The 24,793-nt window shown below is 42.6% G+C and overlaps 1 protein-coding gene across 1 annotated transcript in view; it reads left to right on the top strand.

Moving 5' to 3' along the window:
• si:dkey-22o22.2 (neural-cadherin) overlaps window positions 1-24,793 on the top strand; it is a 181,737-nt gene that overhangs the window by 21,931 nt on the left and 135,013 nt on the right. Inside the window, 3 exon segments of the mRNA XM_037783518.1 lie at window positions 7,748-7,937; window positions 9,529-9,921; window positions 15,182-16,734. Coding sequence (XP_037639446.1) covers window positions 15,762-16,734 — 973 coding nt within the window. The 5' untranslated portion in view covers window positions 7,748-7,937; window positions 9,529-9,921; window positions 15,182-15,761.

Genomic DNA, 24,793 nt, shown 5'->3' with positions numbered 1-24,793 from the left:
ATGCAAAACTACCAAAAAAAGACACAAAAAAATCTACAAAGAGATGCAAAACAACTACAAAGAGATGCAAAGCAACTATAAAGAGATGTAAAACTACCAGAAAGAGATGCAAAATGACCAAATGGAGATGCAAAAGGTCTATAAAGAGACACAAAACTACCAAACATGTTTCTCAATATGTTTGAGATTCAAGAAGCTGTAATATCTGTGTTTTTATTGTTCGTACTCCAGTAAAATGTCGACCATTTAACCGGTTGAGAGTTTAATGAGTTCCAGGAAGGTGTTAAAAACTCCATTTTGTATCCCATCAGAAACACAGCAGACAGCAGAGAGAAAATCATTCCTACAGTCCTCATCCGTGTCACCTTTTTGCAGACTTTACTGCTTGACTACAGTAATTTGCCAAAGTGTTTTGAAGAGAGACGTGACAGCAGCGAAAGCTATCATTTGTAAGTTGACAGTGCCGGTAACTCTACCCAGATCTGTACTGAGTGTTGGTGTAGGAACTGTATTTTTATAACCAGTCATACAGGAGTCTGCAAGCTGAGGAAGGCCAAGACCAACAGCAGAGTGTCTCAGACTGATCACCTCCTGGGTGGGCCCACGGACTGATTCGTGCACATAGACATGAATTTCCCTTTTTTTCTGTGATGCTCAGTGCGACTTTCAATAATGTATTTTTTGTGCGCTTTTCTACGAATGTCCAGCAACACGTGATGCACGTGTTGTTTTCCGCTCTGGTCTTTTCAAAATAAAACTACTTAGTTAGGTTTAGGAATAGATCGATTTGGGTCAGCTTCGGCAACAAAACTACTTGGTTAGGTTTAGGAATAGATCACGGTTTGGGTTAAAATAACACCAGAAGCGGCAAAACGTTTGTGACATTTTCTGTACTTGTGTTATGTTGTTTCCGTACGTGTTTTACTTAGTTTACTTACTTATTTCAAGCCCAACCATGACGTTTTCACTTACACCAACTAAGTGGTTTTCTTGCCTAAACCTAACTGTGGACGTTTGCGTGGCGTACAAATGGCATGCGAAAAGGCTAAAATGCATACTCATGACACGTAGTATGTCCATGTAATGTCGTGGTATTTATACGCCTTCCCGTGAGACCAGGTTGTTGGTTTCATACAGTGTAAAGTGCGTCATTTCGCATCAAACCAAAGTAAGTTAACTAGTAACACATCCTGTCCATTAACAACCAGCAGGCTGTTGCACCAGCTGAACATACAGTTGATCATGAATTTCAAAGTAAAATCAAAACTAACTGCTTCACATTTTCACACTAAACTTTGCTCAGTTGCACCATTTCTACTTAACTGACATATGAGTCCTACAACTTTCCCAAAAAGACAAAGTAATGTATGCTTTCACACGTTAACGTCGTATATAGAACACGTTTGTCGGTTACCTCATTAATGATTCAACGACCATTTATCAATCGCTGCTGTTGTTCTTGGCAGGTCATTTGAATCCCTTTTATTGGGGATTTAAGAGTTTGGCTTATTTCTCAGAGGTCACAGAGTCCTGACGGCTGAAACGATCAAGGCCGGATGGTGAAGAATTGATGGTCAGGCGTCTGAGTGGTGACACTGTATGTCGACGACAGACATGTTTTACAGCTCAGCAGCACTCAAGGATGAAAGTATTTTATGCCAGGGCAGTGGGAGCTCTGAGGCTGATGGTGGAGGCGTGGAGGTTTCAGGTCGACATGAGAAGCATAAAATAAAAACTGGAATAACTAGAAGTACTTATAGGAATACTTTAAAGTACACTGTTTAAGTACACAGAGCATAACTCTTTGTGAAAAATAATACTGACTTTGTGCAGGAACTTGGACATTGGGACTTTCTGGATGGAGTTCTGTGCAGTCTGAGATTTTTTTGAGCCAACCTCTAGTGAATCAGGGCCCTTAGCCTGGCTCAGTCCAAAATTCAAAAATACACCTGATAAAAACTACTTAGCTTCAGGAAAAGATTACAGTTTGGGTTAAAATAACACCAGAAGTGGCGTAACTTAAGTACGGAAGTTATGTGACAAAAACTACTTAGTTAGCTTTAGGAAAGGATTGCGGTTTGGGTTAAAATAACTGTGGAAGTGTTGTAACTTAAGTACGGAAGTTACGTGACAAATAAATCAACACGGACTTGTAGTTTTACGCGGGACACAAACAGTGGTCTCCTGACGAAAGTCCTGTGTTTTTTGTCCTGTGTTTTTAGACCCACTCATCCATCATGATCTCCTTGCTACACGCCATTCGCTGCTCTCTATACTTCCTGGTTCACAATTGCGTATCGCAAAAAAAAGTGAAATTAGTGTCTCTGTACACAAATAAATACGTTAAATTTCGTGACTATTTCACGAACTGCTGTGCGACTGGGCTGGTTAAGAAGTCGTGGTCATTTCACATATTTCTGTGATATCCTGTTGAATATTAGAGTGGTTTAGATCTTCTAACTCCTGGAGAGAGAGTAAATAAACGTGAATTAAAAGTGATCCAGAGACCAGAAACATTCGACCGTGTTCGTGTCTGTAGAGAAGGAGCTCCAGTGTGTGAATATAAAGCAGGAAAAGACAGATGGAGCCGCGCTGGTTTCAGTCGACAAAGGTTAGACAGGAAAACCTGGAGGAATGAGCTTCTCTCCTGACAGCGGTGACATGCTCCTTTCCCTCGTTTCCTCACCAGCTCTGCCGCTCGCGCTCCATCACGTTGTCACGCTCGGCCCTCATCACTCGGCCTCGGCCCCCGTGGCCCTCTGCTGAACCGAGCGGCGGGCTCATTACAGCAGCGGGGGCCTCGGAGGACGGAGAGCTGATGTTTAGCAGCTGAATCCCCCCCCCCACTGCCTGGCATCGGTTTCAGTCTGTCGAGGCGGAGAACGTCATTCATCAAGAGCCGTCAGACCGTCAGTCACAGTGGCCGGCAGCAGAGAGAGGCCACGGTCATTAGGCTTCCTGCGGGCCCTGCAGCGCCACACTCTGCTGAGAGCTGCTGAAAACCGGGTCTGTGGGTGAAGAACTGGTTATTGAGAGAAATCTGACAAATAGCCGAGCTGATGTGAGGAATGGAGACGGATGGTGAGACACAGTTTAACACCGCTGTGTTTGTGTTTTTACCAGTGAGCAGGGATAAAGTTCACTTTTAAACTGTTTTAATTGCAACGCTCAGTTTCACCACATGCTGCTATATTTGGTTATATTTTGTCTTCCATGCAGCTGTTTTAGTTTATTTCAGCAGTGTTCATTTTGGTACCTGATTTAGTTTGAGTCTTTTAGTGAAAATAGTAGGGCTGTCAATGATTAAAATATTTAATCGCAAATAATCACGGTTGTCCATAGTTAATAGTGATTAATCGCAAATTAATCACACATTTTTTATCTGTTCAAAATGTACCTTAAAGGGAGATTTGTCAAGTATTTAAAACTCTCATCAACATGGGAGTGAACAAATATGCTTGCTTTATGCAAATGTATGTATATATTTATTATTGGAAATTAATTAGCAACACAAAACAATGACAAATATGCTCAAATCAAAACATAGTAAATTGCAGCCCAACAGGCAACAACAGCTGTCAGTGTGTCAGTGTGCTGACTTGACTATGACTTGCACCAAAATGCATGTGATTGTCATAAAGTGGGCATGTCTGTAAAGGGGAGACTCGTGGGTACCCATAGAACCCATTTACATTCACATATCTTGAGGTCAGAGGTCAAGGGACCCCTTTGAAAATGTCCATGACAGTTTTTCCTCGCCAAACTTTAGCACAGGTGTGGAGCGTTATTTAACCTCCTTCTCGACAACCTAGTATGACATGGTTGGTACCAACGGATTCATTAGGTTTTATATTTTCATATTAAACCAGTAACTTCGATCTAGCTTTAAAACTGAGCTGCTACAACCTCCAAAATATCGATTGCATTAATACGTTATAGAAATTAGTGACATTAATGCGTTATTATCGCGTTAACTTTGACAGCCCTAACAATGACACAGTAAAAGATACATGGGATATGTTCCTTCGAAGGAAAATTAACTGATTTTTGGACTAAATTCATCCACAATCCCGCTGGGCAGGCCAATCTGGGCTGCTGCACTTTGACTTCTTCTCTTGTTGGGTGACAGCACATCTTCTCACAGTCGACACGGATAAACTTATCATTGAGGAATAAAACATCTGGACCTGTAGGAATGATTAAAGATACATAGACTATGACAAAAAATGTGTAGTTTTTGTAAAGATGTGTACAAAGAGGAGTTAATAAGACTGAATGAGGAGCAGACTGACCGTCTGACTTGTAGAAACAGCCTGATATCTCAGCCCGGCCTCGTGTTGACAGCAGCAGGATGGCCTGCAGAGGAGAGAGGGATAACTCGGGGTAGAAACACTGGCTGTCGGAGGAGAAGATCTTAATATAGAATCTACTGACTCTGTCACTTTTACCCCCCAAAACAGAGAGAGAGCCTGCAGCACTGGATTTCTGCACGCTTCACTGTTTATTAGAGGAGCACTTCCTGCTTCTCAGCTCGTACAGACGCTCTGGGTTTGGACTGATGTTCAGCTCGCAGTGGGGAGGCTGTCGGTGGATGATGAACTAGTGAACACTGCAAGTCAGATAATTATCTCAGTGTGTTTTGAGAACAGTTGGTTTTATGTTTGGCCTTGATATGTTGGGTACTGGCTTCATCGTACTGTACAGCCAGAGGTGTAGTTGGACACACTCTTTGACTTCTTATTGTCACAGCTCAGATTTTGGACTGGGACACACATTAGAGACAACTGAGTCAACAGGATGTCGTGTACATGAGGCCCAACGATGTCAAATGACAAATGAATATTGTGCTCCAAGACTGACCCCACAAAAATGTTTTATTTTCCTGGTTTTCCTTCTCTGCACATATACCCCAAAACAGACACAGAAACGGACATTATCAATCCATTCTCAACTCATCAAATACAGCCGCTTGGTCAGCGCCCCTCGGTATCGGAGACCGACGCACGAGGTACCCCTCTTACGTTTCAATATACATGCATAGTGTCCTTTCAAAATAACCTTCTGTATTCTCAGGAAGTTAGGTTTAGGCAACACAACCACTTTCTCTGCGTTCCAATACCCATATCACCATGTTTTTATATGCCAGAAAATGATTTAGTATGTCCCAATACATAGTATGTCAAATGCAGTATGCCATACGACATTCGGTCACATTTTGCCGTATTCAAGCCAGCATGATTTTCTGGCTATTCTGACCCACAATCCTGAATCCTACAGAGCGGAGGATATATGAGCAAGACGGTCAAAGCTGAAGTCACAATGTTATGACAAAGTAGTATGTCCAAATTGTATGCATACTGCATGCCCCAGTACGTACTTTGTAAGGGCAGCTGCAGTACGTACTAAAAGTAAAAGTAAAAAGAAAAAGTGTGAGGTTTGAAATGTTGCCTTAACCACAATCTTTTCCAGAAGCTAACTAAGTAGTGAAGTGTTCCTGTGAAGACATAAGTTTGTTTAGAAAAGACAGTATGCATGTAACAAGCTGAAATTGACTTCTGTTGCTGGACATTCATAGGAGAACGCACAAAAGATTAGGAATAACATTTTGTAAGATATCATGTGAACCGTTGTATGGGGATATTTTGGTCTGCTCAGGTGCAGTTGGCTGAGAGTTTGATTTAATTTCTGCATCTCATTGAACAAAAAGTTATTGTAAAAACTTTTTGGTGACACAGAAAAATATTTTTGCATTCCCATTCAGTCCGTCTAAACAAACTGACAAAGTTATTTTTGTATGGAAAACTAAGATGGAAATCTCACATCTTATACTCACATGTCTGTCTGTAGGTGAGCGAGGCGGCTGCCGACTGATTGACAGCTCTTTGAAAAGGCGCATTATTAGAGACAGAGTGGAAAGAAATAGCTTCAAAGACCTACTGTGTGTGTGTGTGTGTGTATATGTGTGTGTGTGTGTGTGTGTGGCACTGTTCCAACACTGAAGAGTCCAACGGCCGTCAAGTGCTTCACTCAGCCAGTTTTCTCTTTTTTCATTTATTCGTCAGGCGTAATTATTACTTCTGTCGCTGGTCATTAAGTGTGTGTGTGTGTGTGTGTGTGTGTGTGTGTGTGTGTGCGTACAGAAGGTAATAATCACACAGTTTGTGTCTGTCAGAAACGTGTCAGTCATCAGTGAGCAGTGAGATTCAGCTTTGTACTTAAAGGGAAATACCACTCAATTTAAACTGTCATTTGGAGCCTGTTATTCATCTGCTACACACACACACACACACACACACACACACACTAACACACGCACACACACATTCGTCAGTCGGGTAGAAACATGTGTTCCTCACTCGTCGGTCGGGTTGATGGTTCTCAGATTGCTGCGTGACATTTTGGACAGATGGAGGGTGGAGGATAACTGTCGTTCACCTTCCTCCTCCCTCCTCCTCCTCCTCCTCTTAATTTAAACCATCTGTCCTGACTCTGGATGACGGTCTGATCTGGCACTAACCTTAACTTCACCACAGTATGGAAACCGTTTATCTTCAGGGTCGGTGGGGAAGTCTGTAAAGGCCCAGACACACCAAACCTGACGCTAGAGGGATACCTAGAGTCATAGTTTGAAGCTTAAAGCCGCTGACCAAGCGTCGGTATTTGACAAGTTGGGAGTGAGAATGTGCTGGTTTCGATGGTTGAACGCTTTTAATGGTACGATGGAGTATTAGGGCCACATTGAGGAAAAAAAATTAATCTGAGATTTCGAGAATAAAGACATCATATTACGGGAATAAGTCATAGGTTTACGAGAAAAAAATTGTAATATTATGAGAATAAAGTTATAAGTTTACGAGGAAAAAAGATCGTCAGCAAAGCCCTGATTGTTTGATGGTTCTAAAGATTATCTTTCCAGATGTTAAGAGTATTTTACATCCCCCGATCGGCTCTGAAGTCCATCCTGGACGCACCGATTTCAAATATTAAATATTAATCATGTTGAATATTTACGATGGGATATCCTGTTGTGTGTGGGGAACCCCCAGGACAGCCAATGACGCAGTCACGTTGGAAAGAACAATAGCCAATAGAGAACCAAGCTGAATGAAGAAGGAAGGACAACCACCGCCGTCATGGCGGCCGCGGCTAATGTAGGAGCTAATGTTAAACGTGAAGCATAAAGTAGTAGTGTTTATTCAACGTGTCTCCATGACTTCATCCATCCATCCTTCGTGAAATTTCAGTACAAAGTAAAAACTAACATCACTAATTCTTCCTGCCCGCCAGAGAATCGGGACTCTTGTTGTTGGTGAATGAATCTGTTAGTGTGTGGTTGCTGTTTTGGCCAAATCGTTGCTCTCCACACACTATAGGAACAAAACTGTTAAATTTAACACAACATGTTGTTTTGTGTGGGCTCTCTCACGTTTTACACATCTGGTAAGATTTGAAACATCTTTAAGTGCGGGCCAGCCTTGAAACGGCAAAACATTTTATAAAAAGTCTGAAAAACTTTTTATCCAAGTGTCTTGTATCCATTTAATGGGCTCATTTATTCAACTATTTTCACAAAATTATTGCTAAACAAACATTTTGAGATGTTTTTTTGTGCATGTGTGTTGTCTTAAATTAGATGAATTCCTGTTTATGTTTTCAGAGAGTGTCTTTAGCTCACTTTCCCCTCCTACAGTCTGGATTTGAACCAGCAACCTCCTGACCTCCTCCCCCCTCCCTCTCTGTTTGGCAGATGTCTGAAGCCAAATTACAGCAGTTCAGGCCGACAGTGGAGCAGTGTGACGGAGCCGACGGTGTCGAATGTCCTGTCAAAACCGCTCAGTCCACTCTTTCATCACAGCTCGCCCTCTCTTTCCTCTGCTGAAGAAGAGGAGGAGGAAAAGTGGTGATAAAGTCATCCTGAACTTTCTAAGGGATAAAAGGTTGACGAAATAAAATTTAATTTGAACTGTAATTTTTTTGATCTCATCTCTGCCGTCTAGACGAGCTCGGAGATAATCGTGTTTACACGGCGTCATTTATTTAGCGGTTAATGACACGCCGCCGTGCTATTAAACCTCTTTATCTTCCATCCTATTATACATGTGATCTGATTTTCCTCCGCGCCGCTGCACATTTACATATCCACTCACTCACACTCCACTGACTAATAAGTTTCGGCTTAATTAAACTCGTTTGCATGTGGTGAAATCCCATCATGCGGCATAATGAGATGAGCCCTGTGTGATCGCAGGTTGTCAAGGTGTGTGTAGAACAACAGGTATATTTAGCCGAGCCGCCTCTGGGTGAAGACGTTCAGCAGCGGTGCGTGTAATAGAGCCGAAGCCTGTATGGGTGGATACTGTACAGCGTCCCGTCATGTCTGAGAGGCTGATCTGAGGTCATTTAAAGACAACACCTGTCTTCTCTGAGCCTCTTTCAGACATGCACCTGGTCACATTAACGTCTTTACATTTTTACATGTTGGACACAAAGACAATCTGATATCAGCAATGTGCTGTATAAACACTGTTAAAGGAAGTCTGTAGGATTTAGAGGGATCTATTAGTAGTAATGAAATGTAATATTCATAACTATGTTTTCATTAGTGTGTAATCACCTGAAACTAAGAATCGTGTTTTTGATGGCTTAGGGTCCTCTTCACGGAGGAATTACTGTTTTATGTGAATGGAGTCTGGTGGCTTTGAAGAGGTAAAGGCGAGGTAAAGCGGCTGTGGACGGTAGCAGCAGAAAAACATATTTTTGCAACCTAAAAAAATTGACATCAGTTTAAATGTACGCTATATTTAGAATATTTTCACCGCTTTACCTCGCCGTCAGACAGCCCTTTCTGACGGGGAACTGAAGCCGTTATCTATGCTCTCTTCGAAGCCACCAGACTCCTTTGACAAAACCAGTAATTTTACCTCTCAGAACACAGGAGTTGCTGGTCTACCGCTGCATCAATCGGTTAGTTTGTTTGTGTTATCGGCGCACACATGACACGCCAAAAGCAAGAATGGCGTTCTTATTACACGCTTTTGCCCTGCGCATTATCGTGTCATTCACACTTCTTGTCGTGCAACCGGGCTGGTTTCAGGATGAGGATTTGGTTTTAAGGTAAAGGTCAGAATTACATTTGTGCAGAACACATATTCATACACTTTGCCTAAAAATAATTAAATTTGCTACTGTAATGTGTTTTAAATGAATACATCATGAACATACTGTACATGTATGTTGGAGAAGCTCTTCTCCTGATTGCTGATCAGCTTGATGTGTCTCACCTGTCCAGGTTAACACCACACATCAAGTCTCCTCAGCTCACCGTGTCTCTCTCTAAAGCTGGTTAGGATATATTTCATTTATTCCAGCTCCAATCCAATCAGCCACGACTACTGTTAACACAGGTGTGACGGATTTACCTGCTCAGACAGTCATTCATAAAGTCAACATGTTGCTGCAGAGACTCCCTGATGGAGACTGCTCTGTTGTTAACGTTAATACATTCTCATGTGTTTCTGGTCCACACAGGGAGGTCGTGACGGCGTTTTTTCCAGCTCTGACTGACTCCCTCCTCTGAATGTTTCCTGATGGAGGACTCTGAGCAGCGTGACCGATTGATTGGAGGCAGCAGCCAACATGCCGCCTGTGTGCAGAGCTGCAGAGATGATCAGCCTGAAGAGGCAGCTCGCAGCGACACCAGCTGCAGAGCACCGAGGCTAACTTTCAAAAAGCAAAAATATAAATTCCTGTGACCTCGGGGACAAAGTTCTACCCAAGTTGTCTGAGAGACACCAACCTCCTCATGAGATGGAGATGCTCCCTGTCAGTTTAAAGAGGACACACACGGTCAGCAGATTAAAATGACCGTATGGACTCCAGCACTGAATATGGGTCAGATCTTCTCGACTGGTTTCCCACCCGGTAAGTAAACCTCCATAATCTGTATATGTGTCCTCTTAAGGCCATTTAAACTCTAAAAGATCCAACAACTGGTGGAAATAAAAGGTTCAGGAAGTTCAAAACAAGTTGATTTGAATTGGAAATAAATGGAATTCTCACAATATTAATTATTATTAATCTAAGTTTCCATATGTTGAGAAAATAAGTTATTAGGTCTAAAAGCACACTAAATGTCTTGTTTAAGATGGACAAAAGGTAGTTTTGCTTTGCTACTCTGACGAAAAAAGGTGGTCTTGGTCCGGATCAAACTGAACCATGGATTAGTTTGTTTCTAGGGTGAATACTTTTTTTTTTGGATGGTTCGGACTTTCAGGCCAATTCTGGCTGGATGTCGTCAGAACCAGAAGACGGAGGAACAACAGAACAAAAAGAGCCACGGTAGCACACAAGGAGAGGAGGAAACCAGATGTTTAACTGATGTACAACGACTTTATAAAGAGTCAGATGGAGAAAACTCACAAAAAAAAGGTGACGATAACAGGACGTAGGTGATGACAACAAGATGTAGGTGATTATGACGGGACGTAGGTGACAACGTAGATGATGACGACGGGATGTAGATGACGATGGAACGTAGGTGATGACGGAACGTAGGTGATGATGGGATGTAGGTGACGAAGACAGGACGTAGGTTACAACCTAGATGATGACGACAGGACGTAGGTGATGATGAAAGGACGTAGGTGACAGCGTAGATGATGACGACAGGACGTAAATGACGATGGGACTTCCAGGTGTGAAAAGACCCTCAGACTGAGTGCTACATCAGACCGTCTTGATATGTCCAGTTTAGTTACGTGTGAAAACTTTGTCATTTTGAGCTTCCATTGGTTTTAATTAGTAGAAAAAGAATGAAAAAACAATGAATCCATGAATGTTAAAGGGACTATTTGTCCCTTTCAGAATTGCTTGTTAACAGCGACACCTGTGGCCGTTAAGTCAACGAAAGTCAGCGTCGGGCTCGCGCTTGCTCGCCCTAAATAGACATGAACGAGCATCGCTCAACACAGTGAGGCGACACACGTCAGCTAAAACCACAATATCACTCTATATTTCAGCTGCTTGGCAGTAATGTTAGCTGACCAGACCAAGGTCTCTCCATGAATCAATGCTGATCCTAATGTTGGCTTTTCGAAGCAGGAAAAGCGGGTCGGTGCCGGGGCTGAGCAGGAAGAGAAACATTATCGCCTCCCGAATGCGCCCGCAGGGAGACACGGGAGTTTTGTTCGGAGGCGATAACATTACTCGCTGCGGAGCCCCGTCACTTCACAAGACACGGGAAACCTCTGTTGGTCTGGAGGAGCTGCAGCAGTTATTTCTGCACAAACGTCCACTGTACATTCACTAGATATTTTAAGAGCTAAACTAACTCTCCTGTAGTGTGGAGTGAGCGTTCACGTCTAGAGGTGGAGAGAGACAGCGAGCATGCGCGCGTTGTGATAGTGAAGGCAGGCGGGCAGAGGAGCGGGGACTTCAGCCACACGCGAGCGCGCATATGCGAGTATGCGAGCGCGCATATGAGAGCGCGCATATGAGAGCGCGCATATGAGAGCGCGCATATGCGAGCGCGCATATGCAAGCGCGCATGTGTCCCGACCCGGTACATTTATACGCTTAAAAAGTTACAAACAGTCCCTTTAAATGCTGAAATGTAAAAAAAAAAAAATAACCTTTACTTATTTAGCAACATCTAAAATGTGGTAACAAAGTTCTTCAACTTGAAATACAAAAGGATAAAGTGTGTCTAAAATATGTTAGTTGATACAGATAATCTTGTTCTCTCCAGAATAACTTCATTATTCCACATTGAACTCATACAGACGCAGCAGAGTGGAGTTTCTGCTTAGAGTTTAAAGTGATTTCATTCATTTTGTGTAATTTTCCCATCACGTCACTTCACCCACTTCCTCTCCTCCTCCACTCTGTGATCAAAGGCCTTAGACGGGGGTTCATTTAGCTTTCATAAAGCACTCGAGAACAAAACACGTGCAGACAATTTCTACACATAGACTCAGAAATTATATTTTCGAGGACTTCAGAGGGATTTCCTGAATGAAACACACACTCAGGCCTGATTTGATCTCTAATGGAGGAGGTGTATTCTCTGTGAAGAATGAAGATCTTTCTTCACTTTAAATCCTCCAAGCACCAAGAAAAAACAAAACATATTGATCTCTGCAAATTGCTCTTTTATTGAAAAGATCCTCGCTGATAAATGATGCTGCTGCAGGCCGCCATCATTCCTGCAAACAGGAAACAGTAAATGACCTGCAGACTGAGGCTTTTAAAGCAAGGCAGTAACAGGGGCAGGCTCTGAGGTAGAGCATAAAAAGGAAATGAGAAAGAAATAAGAAAACTAGACTGACATGAAAGAAAAGAGTTGTGGTTTGTGTGTTATTAATCATGTGTTGTATTATTTTGGAACAAACTGATCATATGGATGGACAGCAGAGATGTTGATTATACAGCAGCAAGTTTCCATGTGGATCTGTCTGGATGGATCAGTTCACCCGAATTACAATAAATAAATAAAAGTGGATATTAGGGAGATTTATGTCTCCGTCCAAATGCCGGTATGTGAGACTTTAGTTTATTTGCAGCTTTGAAAGATGACATTTCTTCGCAAGAAAGTACTTTAACCCTCTGAGACCCACAATAGACCTGTTTTTGTCTTTTTTTAGGGAGGTACAGGGAGTTTTTAGGGGGAGATAGCAGGTCAACAGTAGATGTCACATAGAAGTGGTGTACATCATCTGAAAGCTGGGAACCTGAAGATTAATATGAGGTGCAGCTCAGCACTGAGTGTCAAGTTGTTCTAGTCATTAATCAGAAATAAACATGAAACAGTTAATTAAAATAAATTGTAAAAGTGTATAAGGGTTTAGAACATGATGATAGAAGTATATGATGGTCATCCCCATGCTCTATTATGTCTCATAAGTTGTTGCAGCAATTTTTGGGTCGATACCATTTGTTACACAGATTTGGTGCTAAATTCAACCATTTTTTACCACTCAAGAATTGATAAAAAATGATCAATAATCCCTCTAAAATACCACATTAAGACTCCAAGACCTTGAGGAACACCTTAGAAAAAGCCATGCTGTGATTTGTAATCAAAAACTTTTGACATTTGTAGATTTCTGCAAGAATTGCATTTTTCGGCGATTGGATGGCGAGCACTTCTTTTTGTGTAAACTGCTCAGAAACCCCCTTATTGTCAATATAGCTAGGAAAGCCATCCATCCTCTGAATGCTCTGGGTCTGTCATTTGTGGCTGTAAAGTTTCATGAGGCTGTGATTATCCTAGAGGTCACCACAGGTCATTTTATACAGTGAGGTTAAGTTTCAAAAAACGGTCTAGCTACAATGAAATGGCTACTATGGGGACTGACATCATCACACATGAACGGACTCTTTAAGGAACATTGGTTGAAATATGGTGGATTTTTATAATAATGAAAAACAGCAGTGTCAGTGTGGCGTCTCCTCTCAGTGATGTATTGATGTCCACTGTTTGTCACAATGTAAACAATGGAGGTCAAAGGTTAATGGACTGGTCCAGTGGAAACAATAGAGTGTTCTCAGGAGCCACAGAGTGTATTGATGTGTCTCATTGTTTCCACTGTGTGATTAATCTTTGTTTCATTTCCAATTATTGAGGGTTGTCTGTAAATATTGCTCAACAGAAATATCTATACTACATGTGGAAATATACAGCATCTATAGTGTTCTAGAAGGAAAGGGAGACCTGAACACCTCATGTGGTTGAGTTTTTGGAGATGTGCATGTCAGCTGAAGATGTAATTTACATTGTGAACATTTTCCAGCTTCACTTTTAGCTTTCACTTTTTCTTCAACTGAGAATAATCTCTTCTTCTTTGTCCTCCAGATTTAAATGTCAGCCTTGCAAAACTAGGCTGTACAAAGTTCAGATGTTCCTCTATTTGGTTGCACGGTGGAGCTTTGAGCTAAATGCTAACATGCTAATGTTTAGCAGGTATAATGTTTGACACGTTCCTCATCTTAGCTTAGCATGTTAGCATGATAGCATTAATTAACTAATTAGCACTATGCATAAAGTGCAGCTGAGGCGGATGGGGATGTCATTAATTCTGCAGGTATTTGGTCATAAACCAAAGTATCAGACACATTAACATTTAGACCCGATGATGGTACTAGAGAAAAAGTCTAGGAATCTAAAGTAACTACGATGCATCCTCTGGGGACCATGAATGTGTGAACTAATTGTGTTGTTGAGATATTTTAATAACCACAAATGTGAACCTCCATGAAAAGTGAGGGCATCACCAATGTCATTAGGCAACGTATCCTCATACAACGGTTTGTATGATTTTTCTAGGGCTGTCAAAGTTAACGTAATAATAACGAATTTAATAACGAGTTTCACGCACTAATGCAACCTGCGATTTTTAGGTTGTAGCGGTGAAGTGAAGATACTGGCATCATATGAAACTAGAAAGCCTAATGAATCCATTGGTACCAACCATGTAATACTAGCTTGTTGCAAAGGAGGCTAAATAACACTCCAAACTTTCTCTAGGGACTCCGGCCCTGGAGACCAAAACTACGGTCTCCCCCGCGTCCTCTGACGGCGGCGAACACTGTTTAACAGACGGGCTTCACTAGATATAACTTTGCGGTTTTGGTGTTTCCGTGTAGTTTGTGTTGCAGTCTGAGTCTGAACAGCGTAGCAACGCGCGAGCGTGCATGGGACACCGAACCGCAATGATTTATACATGTAAGAAGTTACAAACAGTCAAAGGTACATTTTGAACAGATAAAAAAATGTGCAATTAACTATTTTAATCACTTGACAGCCCTAATATGAACCAAATTTCAAGACCATCCATCCAATGGTTGTTGAGATATTGACTCAATGAGACTGACATTACCTCCCTTAGAGGCACTAGCATGGCTACACAGTTAATTTGATGTCATGGCGTCTGTGTTAATAGTCATACAAAACCAACTTTTCCTTCATTAGCGCCACCCTAGTCTTCTGGGGCTCAGGTGTTCTCTCATATATTTATGGTGACCTGCGTCTCCAACCTGTGTTAAGATAAGACTCTAATAAATGATCCCGGGTCATCAGGTGTGAAAAGGGTCTCACATGGGTCAGGAGGATGATGAGAAATGTTTTAAAATGACCCACAAACGCTTTCTGTGTGTCACCTTTCCTTCGCTCTCTCTCCATCAGCTGACTCAGCATGCCAGTGGGCGGGACCTGCCGGCCTGTCACTCAGACCCGTCCCTGCTCCGTGATTGGCCTCTCTCCTCCGGGCTGGGCGGTGCCGGCGGAGCCACATGGAGTCTGCTGGGTGTCTCTGAGCCCGTCAGTCTGATCCGTCCTCCGGTGGAGACGCTCCCAACACACTGGAGACACTTCTGCACGGGGAAATATTCTGAACTGAACTGAACTGAGAAATATGATATTTTAATATCACTTCTGCTTCATTTTTACCCAAACGGAGGAGAAAAAAAACTCATTATTTCACTTGTGCGTAAAAGTCTTTTTGATTGAATTATTAATTAACTGGAGAGGAATATCAGCTTCATTACTGATATGTTCTCTTTGCGCACAGGAAGGACTTTGGATTTAGGAGTTAATTAGAGATTTAAATCAAGGTGCTTTCCTGCATCGGAGAACTTTGCTCTTGCCGCAAACATTTATCTATTTTTACGCGTAAAATCCTTTTATATTGGATCACTATAAGAGACAGATCCGCTCTGGCGGACACTTTGCTGTCTTCTCCAGCTGAGACGGGTTTGATGGAAACATGAGCAAAGCTGCAGCCGGACCGGTTCTCCTGCACCACCTCCTCCTCCACCTGCTCCATCTCCCGGTGCTGCTGCTGCTGCTTCATGCCTCCCCGGTGTGTCTCTCCGCGCAGCCCGGGCATCCAGCGCGCTACTTCGGACAGATAGCGGAGAACTCCCCGGCCGGGACTCCGGTTGAAGCAGTGACTCTACCGGTCTGTCCTGGCGCGGACCTGAATGCCAGCCTGATGGGGGATTACGCGTCGGATTTCAGGCTCATTCACCACCACGGGCACCGGGACCACCGGGGGCATCTGGGTTTAGTCTCCGCCAAGCCTCTGGACCGGGAGTTCATCGCGATGTACGAGCTGACGGTGGAGCTGCCGCCGCGGTGTCTGAGGAGACCAGCCGCCGTCCAGGTCGAAGTGTCGGACAGGAACGACAACATCCCCCGGTTCACCAGCGGGAACCAGACGGTTGTTGAAGTGGACGAGCTGACGCCGCTCGGTACCGAGCTGGCCCGGTTCGACGCGAAGGACGGCGACGCGGAGAGGAACGGACGCATCACCTTTTACGCGTCACCGGAGTCGCACCTGCTCCACGTGGTTCCACAGACCGGGCAGGTGAGGCTGGTCGGGTCCCTCCTGGGGGTCCGCCAGGTGACTCTGCGCCTCTACGTGAGTGACGGTGGAGACGTGTCGCTGATAGGAGACCCGGTGTTCCTGCGCGTCACCGTCCTCCGGTCCAGCAGAGCGCACCGGAGGCCCCGGGCTCTGACCGAGGAGCTCACCTACACCGTGACCGTCCCGGACCACGGTACAGTCGGGGACCTGGTGTTCACGGTGCCGGACCAGAAGTTCGAGCAGCGGTGGTTCGAGGTGATGTCCGTGGCCGACTCACCGGTCCAGATCGAGCGGGACTCGGGTCGTCTGTACCTGGCGCGCAGCCTGCGGGAGCCAGCCGAGGTGCTGGTGAAGATCCACAGCAGACGAGGTAAGAAGCGCTCTTTTCTTCTCGTGCGTAAAAGTGCAAACGATCCTTTGGTTTGGTGATGGTTGGAGAGAGTCTGACGCTGCTGCTGCATCATCAAGGTTTTGGATTTATTGATGCAGCTGGGAAATCAACAACGATTAACTCTGTTTGTTGTGATGCTTCACTGCTCAGTTTGTGTGTTCTGCTAATTAAGTTTGATCTGGATGAAGTAGACTCATGTTTGTGGTGGATTTGGTTTGATTTTGGGGTTAGTTAACTGCTGTGGATGGTTAGTTTCCACTGAAACGGAAAAACAAACGTTTCATTCGTAAACAGTACACATGTTTTCAAAAACAAAACTTTTCTGCTCCCAAAAACTGCGATTTTAAAGGTCTCCATGACGCATCAAGTCAACTGTATCATCTTCAATGTTCCTGAATATCTCAGCCAGTTTCTGGGTGAATGTGCTGGTTTTATATCAGAGGTGGATTTATCACATCAGAGTTGGTTTAATGGGATGGAAAGACACAGAAGGAACTTAACTGATTTTATTCTGGTTATATCCTCAACATTTGTGCACAGCTTTTACCAGGAGTTTACGAGTAGTTGGGTCAAAGGTCAGCAGTAATGTATAGAATCATTTGTTTGTAGTGTAGAAACAGGGGAGCGTCTAGAAGGAAACCCTACAGCTGGGGAAACTCTCACAAGATGGTTAAGGTAAGGATAGGTCGTCAGTCAGCGAGTTTCGCAAGAGTTTTTGCAGATTTCAGATCAGATTTTTGCGCTGTTACCTTCTAGACACGACCTAGAAACAGTGGTAAATGTCTATGATTTTTGGCTGGAGGGCAGAGGGCCAGCCCTACAAACGCAAAAGTCTGTCACTGAATGATGAAGTTACAGGATTGGTTGGCTGAGTGTTGGAGTTTCCTCATTGGCTGTTGCTCTTTCAAAAAGAAAAGGCGGGAATAGTCTTTTATGCAAATGATTGACGCGTCCGGCTCACGAAATTTGGACCAAGCTGTGAAACTAGGAGATCTAGTTCTTAAATTAAACCAGATTCAGCAGTGGCATCGCCTATTTTCTCATTTAAAATGTATTCAGGAGTAGAATTTGGTGGATTGTTTAGACGGAATAACAAAACATTTACGAGCAGGCTGCCATGTTGTTTCCTGTTTGAAAACCAGGCACCCATCAGGTGCATTCAACGATAGGGTACGTCACCGTTTCAACAGCCAGTTGATTGGAGCAGCGCGTCCCCTAGTGTCCTCGCCAGACCTGGTGGACATATAACGCTGGACATTATAGACAAGACCACTGACTATTAGTGGAACGATTTAGCCACAAATTCACAGACTGACCAGACACGGTCCAGACGTATACACGGCTTGGACCCAGTCTTGTTCTATAGTTTTTCCAACAGCAGCAGCAGTGATTTTAGTTTATTGCAGAATTTCCTTTAAGGACAAAGTGGTTTCATTGAGGTGTGTGTGTGTGTGTGTGTGTGTGTGTGTGTGCGTTGGCTCGTTTCCAGCAGAGTTTGAATCGACCTCAACCGTCACCGGCTACTTTCCACTCTTTCATTCATTCCTTACAGCACCTCACATCATCGCCAAGTGTGTGTGTGTGTGTGTGTGTGTGTGTGTGTGTGTGAGGTAGACACACATAGAGAAAGGGTGTTTGTGTGTGTGTGTGTTGCCAGCAGGTCGTTAAAAGACAAACAGAATTGACAGCGTTTGGTGTGTGAGGTGAGCAGAGTAAACACACCTCAACTCACTTCACACACAGATTTTACTCTCAGAATACAGTGAAAACACACACACACACGCTAGACTGATGCCTCCCCAAAAAGCCTATATGTGACCTTGATTGAAGCTGCTTGGCTGCAGTTTCTCATTTGGATTAATAACTCAACATGTCGTCATACATAAATAACAAAATAGTAGGGCTGCTCCCTCTTATGGGGGGTTCACACTACCCTAGAATCAATCTCATTTCGGGTTTGATTCCTCTTGACGCTCGTCAGCAAAGCCCTGATTGTTTGATGGTTCTAAAGATTATCTTTCCAGATGTTAAGAGTGTTTTTTACATCCCCCGATTGGCTCTGAAGTCCATCCTGGTCACACCGATTTCAAATATTAAATATTAAACATGTTCAATATTTCTGATGGGATATCTTGTTGTGTGTGGGGAACCCCGAGGACAGACGATGACGCAGCTAGTGGGAAAGAACGATAGCCAATAGAGAACCAAGCTGAATGAAGAAGGAAGGACAACCACTGCCGTCATGGCGGCCGTGGCTAACGCATGAGCTAATGCTAAACGTGAAGCATAAAGTAGTAGTAAGATGGAGCTCAGAAATGGAGGACCAACTTGTTGATTAGTGTTTATTTAACGTGTCTCCATGACTTCATCCATCCATCCTTTTCAATTTTCAGTGCAAAGTAAAAACTAACATCGCTAATTCTTCCTACCCGTCGTCCGCCATGTTTGTTTACACTAAAGTCACATTTGATCACGAGAGATTTTGCGAGATTTCTTTTAGTGGGGACTCTTGTTGTTGTTGAATGAATCTGTTAGTGTGTGGTTGCTGTTTGGGCCAAATCGTTGCTCTCCACACACTATAGGAACAAAACTGTTAAATTTAACACAACATGTCGTTATGTGTGGACTCTCACATTTTACACATCTGGTAAGATATGTATGATGATGCTTTTTTCATGCTGAATGACTTATTTCCAAGAAACTTCTTAGCACATCTCTAGTAAACACAAGATTTAAAGTGGTGCTTTAGTGTAATTCTTTGGGGGAAAACTTGACCGTCAATTAAATCAACTAATCGATTAGTCGACAAAATTGTATGAGTGTTAGTCAACTAAGAATTTCTTTAATATTCCTAAAGAGCCCTAAGGATGTATCTGGTTGAAGGATGTAAAGGTAGGGTTGGTAATGTTGTTCAGATATATTTTTTGTTATACGCAACTGTTGTAGTTATTTTAACCCAAACCACCATCTTTTCCTAAACCTAATGAAGTGATTTTGTTGCCTAAACCTGAGGAAGTTGTTTCCTGTGAAGACGGAAGTTTATTTTGAAAACACTGTACGCATGTAACGAGCAGAAATTGACACGTGTTGCTGGACATTTGTAGGAAAACGCACGAAAAATGAGGAATAACGTTTTGTAAAATATCATATGAACCATTGAATGAGGATACGTTGACGGATTGGCAAAGGTTAACCCCGTCTGGAGTTTCAGGCCGACTTAAACAAACTCTTAGAAATATTTAAAATCAGTATTGAAGCAGGTCAGTATGAAACTGAAGTGAATCAGTGTCACTGCAGTTGTTTGACAGGATGAAACGACGTCCAGATGCTGCCGTGGTCGACCCCTCCCACCCCAAAGTAAATGTTTAGCCAAGAGCCTAAACCCCCCCACATCTGGACGGCTGCAGTGGCTTGGTGTTCTGGTCAGATCTGGCCAATCAGTCCATCCAAGCTGCATCTCCGCTGTTTATTTGTAGAAATTAGTTGTGTTTGCTCACCTGGAGCTCTCCCAGGTCTGAACACACGGGCCGAGACGGTTCCAGAGCCGCCGACAGGAAGCTGTGTTTGTGTTACAGCAGACTGCGGCGCTCAGGTCGGCTCTGGTTTGTGGCTGTGGACCGCGTGGTTGTGATTCGGTGGACACGGCGCTGAGCGTGCTGTAAACTGGCCGCCTGATTGAGGCGACCTGTCTTTTGTCTGCAGTGGTTGATTTTGATGTGTGGGAATGAGGCCTGAGCAGCAGAGGAAGTCACACTCCAGCACGCTGGTCTCTGATTGGTCAGTCGGCTCGGTAGAATCTCTCTTTGTAGTTTAAACTGTTGGCAGTCTGAGACTGATCTCCATCAGTTCACCATCATGACTCCATCAGATCTTCTTATTCTCACTTTAATTAAGCCTCATCCTCAAAACATTCCTCTTTTATTAATATTCATAATGTTTTTCTATGTCAACAGTAGCACAGAAATGTAAAAAGAAATGTGTAGTTTGGGGAAAATAAATAAGTGGTGAGGTGCAAAGGGAAAATCGTGCAAGAATAAATAAATAAATGGAAAATACATAAATACATACATGCATTTAAAAATAAATTAAAAATAAATGCAAAAATAAATAAATAAATAAAAATAAATACAAAAATAAATGAATAAATAAATAAGTTAATTAATAAAAATAAATGAACAAAGAAGCAAATAAAAACAAAAATATCAATTCATGTCACATTTTATCACTTAACTAATGGCTACATTTGTTTTTAATATTATTTTTTCTACATTTAATGACATATTTATTTATTGAGTTATTTATTTATTTATTCATTTATTTTGGATTTTGGCAGGTTCTATCCTCCATAATATTGCGATTTCAATCAAATTGGAGGACAATTTTGAAGACAATAATCAGCTTTTTAATTAAGCGTATTAACTAAAACATGCATGTTCCTATCTGCTGATTTATCTGCAAATGGTTTGTCAATTTCTAGAAAATGTTTATCAATACTGCAGCATAGACAGTATTTTTGTATAGACTTTGGTTGAGTGGCTCACACAGGGATGGGACCCCCCAGTTGTTGCAGACACTGAGCAGCAGCAGGTCTATAAAGAAAATACACACACACTTCTACACAGCATCCTCCACACACACACTTTACCTCCTGTATATAATAAATTGTACACATGTGACCCTCACACACACACCAAACACACACACACACACACACACACACGCAGACATCTACATCATCTACACACACTCTCTCTCTCTGGCAGGTCGTCCATCACTGCAGATGGCAGCGACTCTACTGAGTCCTTGGCATTCATTAAATGTACAGGAAACACACACACACACACTGTTGTTTGTCCTCTTGTTTATGTGTGTAGGCCGTGACTTCAGGCAGTGCTTTCTAGTTTCCTCTTCTCATTCAAACTGTATGTGAACTAAAAATAATGAGCATGAAAACAGTCCTGAAACGCAGCACGAGCGACAGAAACAAACATTTAGATTAATGGAGTAAAATGTAATAAAGCATCAGGGATGTCATGAGAACCAATACTACGGTTTGTGTCTGTTGTCATGTGGTGTTGTCACGGTATACCGATACTAGAAAAGTATCGCAATACCATGCTGTTAAAAACAGTACGATACCCTGTTTTATTAGTACCGGTACTTTAAAAATGATACAGTCCCGCTCTGAGCTGGTGTCTCTATCAGCAGAGCTCCCTTAAAAAAAAACAAGGAAATAACAGCGCGGCTCTAATCACCGATCAAATGTACCGATAACATTAGATCCTCCATCTTTTCTGAACCTGTCCAAGCATCTCCTGTAATTCGGCAAACCCATAATAATCCACCAAAGAACACGTGTTAAAGTGTTATTTTACTGTAACGTGAAATAGACGGAGCGGAAAAGCAGCCCGGTGAGAGTGACTCTTCTCTCTCTTCACACCACTTCGACATAACAACAGCTCTTTCTTCTCTCATCAACTTCTCACAGAACTTCGTCTGAATTTATTATAATTTTGTGGGTTTATGTTTTGGAAGCCTCTCATTGTCTACCGTGCTGCAGTACCACTCTCCGCCTTAACTGTTATGGATGCAGTGGCGGGGGCGCTGTTTTAAAAAGAAAAGAAGAAGAACTAATTAAAATATTTAATCGCAATTAATCGCATGATTGTTCATAGTTAATTGCGATTAATCAAATCAAATTAATCGTAACTTTTTTCATCTGTTCAAGGGAGATTTGTCAAGTATTTAATACTCTTATCAACATGGGAGTTGGCAAATATGTTGCTTTATGCAAATGTATGTATATATTTATTATTTGAAATCAATTAACAACACAAAACAATGACAAATATTGTCCAGAAACCCTCAAAGGTACTGCATTTAGCATAGAAAATATGCTCAAATCACAACATGGCAAACTGCAGCCCAACAGGCAACAACAGCTGTCAGTGTGTCAGTGTGCTGACTTGACTATGACTTGCCCCAAACTGCATGTGATTATCATGAAGTGGGCATGTCTGTAAAGGGGAGACTCGTGGGTACCCGTGGAACCCATTTACATTCACATATCTGGAGGTCAGAGGTCAAGGGACCCCTTTGAAAATGGCCATGACAGTTTTTCCTCGCCAAAATTTAGAGTAAGTTTGGAGTATTATTTATTCTCCTTCGCGAAAAGCTAGAATGACATGGTTGGTACCAATGTATTCATCAGGTCTTTTAGTTTCATATGATACCAGTATCTTCACTCTAGCTTTAACACTGAGCCCGCTAAAACCTAAAAATCACAAGTTAAGAAGTAAAAGAAATTAGTGGCGTTAAAACAAATTTGTGTTAACGCGTTATTATCGCGTTAACTTTGACAGCCCTGATAAAAATTTGATTTTTCATGTGATCTAAAAATGTCAAAGTTGTACTGTTACTTGCCCAAAGTATGTCCGTACCAAATGTCAAGACCTTTGACCAATCAGAACAAATGTTGTGGCACTTTTTCATATCATACTAAATATAGTGATTGGGCACAAATGGGTGAACCTCTTCGCTTCTTCTTCAGATGAATTGTTTAAAAAACGTTGCATTTTTAACGAGCTGCAGTGTTTGTTTGACTCAAAACTGTTGGTGCTAAATTTGATGAATATGGAGCATAATTTATGTCTGCGTCGCTGCTTTGTTGCCTTTTAAAAAAGGTCATTCTGGGGAGCTTCAGTGAGTGGTCGCAATAATTTATCCTGCAGCTACACACACACACACACACACACACACACACACGCTGAAATACCAACAAATAAACATGCATACTGACACTGGTGTGATCAATGTATGTGACACTGACAAACACACAATCACTGTGGAGCTCGGCAGCCTCGAGGACATGCAGTCCTACACACACACACACACACACACACACACACACACACTAACTAACACGTGGTGCGGTGGCAGGTTGCTTCTAGCCTCGGGCTAAATCCAGAAATAAAGACAATAGAATAAACAGGAGGAAAAAAACTGTCACCTCGGGGCTGCCAAGCACTGAATATCTGTAGGAGAGCCTGACAGACCAGAGCCATGTTTGTGTAGTATTGTGTATCTCTGTGTGTGTGTGTGTTTTTGTGTTTGTGTGTGCACCACAACAATAAATAATAGTTAAGAGTGAAGCTGCAGTTTAATGAGGGAACAGGCCCGTCGGTGGGCAGCCAGCTGCATTAATTTCAGCCCAACAGCAACATTTTTCTCATTTAAATATGCAAATAAACACATTCATTACAGTTAATGGGACAGTAAAGAATAAAAGGCTGTCTGAGTCACAGTCAGGAGTTTTATTCATTTCACACGTGAACTGATTTCTGCTTTAGTTCGCTTTGTTTGTCCAGATTATCAGATCTGAATCCATACAAATCTCTTATTGGATCTAAGTCAAGGGGTCTGCAACCTGCGGATCCGGAGCCACATGCGGCTCCTTCTGGCTTTGACAAAATATGATATAGAAATGAATAAAGGTTATTATACCCCTGTGACAACGTAGTCCGACCACTCAAAGCGCTTTACACTACATGTCAGCATTCACCCATTCATACACTGATGACAGAGGCTGCCATGCAAGATGCCAACTTTGCTCATCAGGATCTAATCTAAATACTCATTCACACACTGATGGCTACGCCTTCGAGAACAATTTGGGGTTAAGTGTCTTGATTAAGGACACATCAACATGTGACCGGAGGAGCCGGGGATCTAACCATCGACCTTCCAATTGGTGGACTACCTGCTCTACTCTCTGAGCAACAGCCGCCCCCACATATAGTGCTCTGAATGTCCGTCCTTCCGTCCGTCCGTCCGAGTGTCACACTTTCGTTCCTGGAGCAGAACTCGGAAAATATTTAACTTAGGCACTTCAAATCTGGCATGATGGTTGACAATGTGGTCTAGTTGTGCCTTTTGGGAGTTAAAAGTTCAGAAAAACTGTGATTTTTTCTACTTAAATTTTGTTTCCGGAGTAGAACTTGAACTCTTGTCTTCTACTGACTTTATCCTGAGGAAGGTG

The sequence above is a fragment of the Sebastes umbrosus genome, chromosome 11, assembly GCF_015220745.1.
Source record: "Sebastes umbrosus isolate fSebUmb1 chromosome 11, fSebUmb1.pri, whole genome shotgun sequence".
Lineage (NCBI taxonomy): Eukaryota > Metazoa > Chordata > Actinopteri > Perciformes > Sebastidae > Sebastes > Sebastes umbrosus.
The sequence above is the reverse complement of the archived record's forward strand: the minus strand, read 5'-3'. Positions and strand labels throughout refer to the sequence as shown.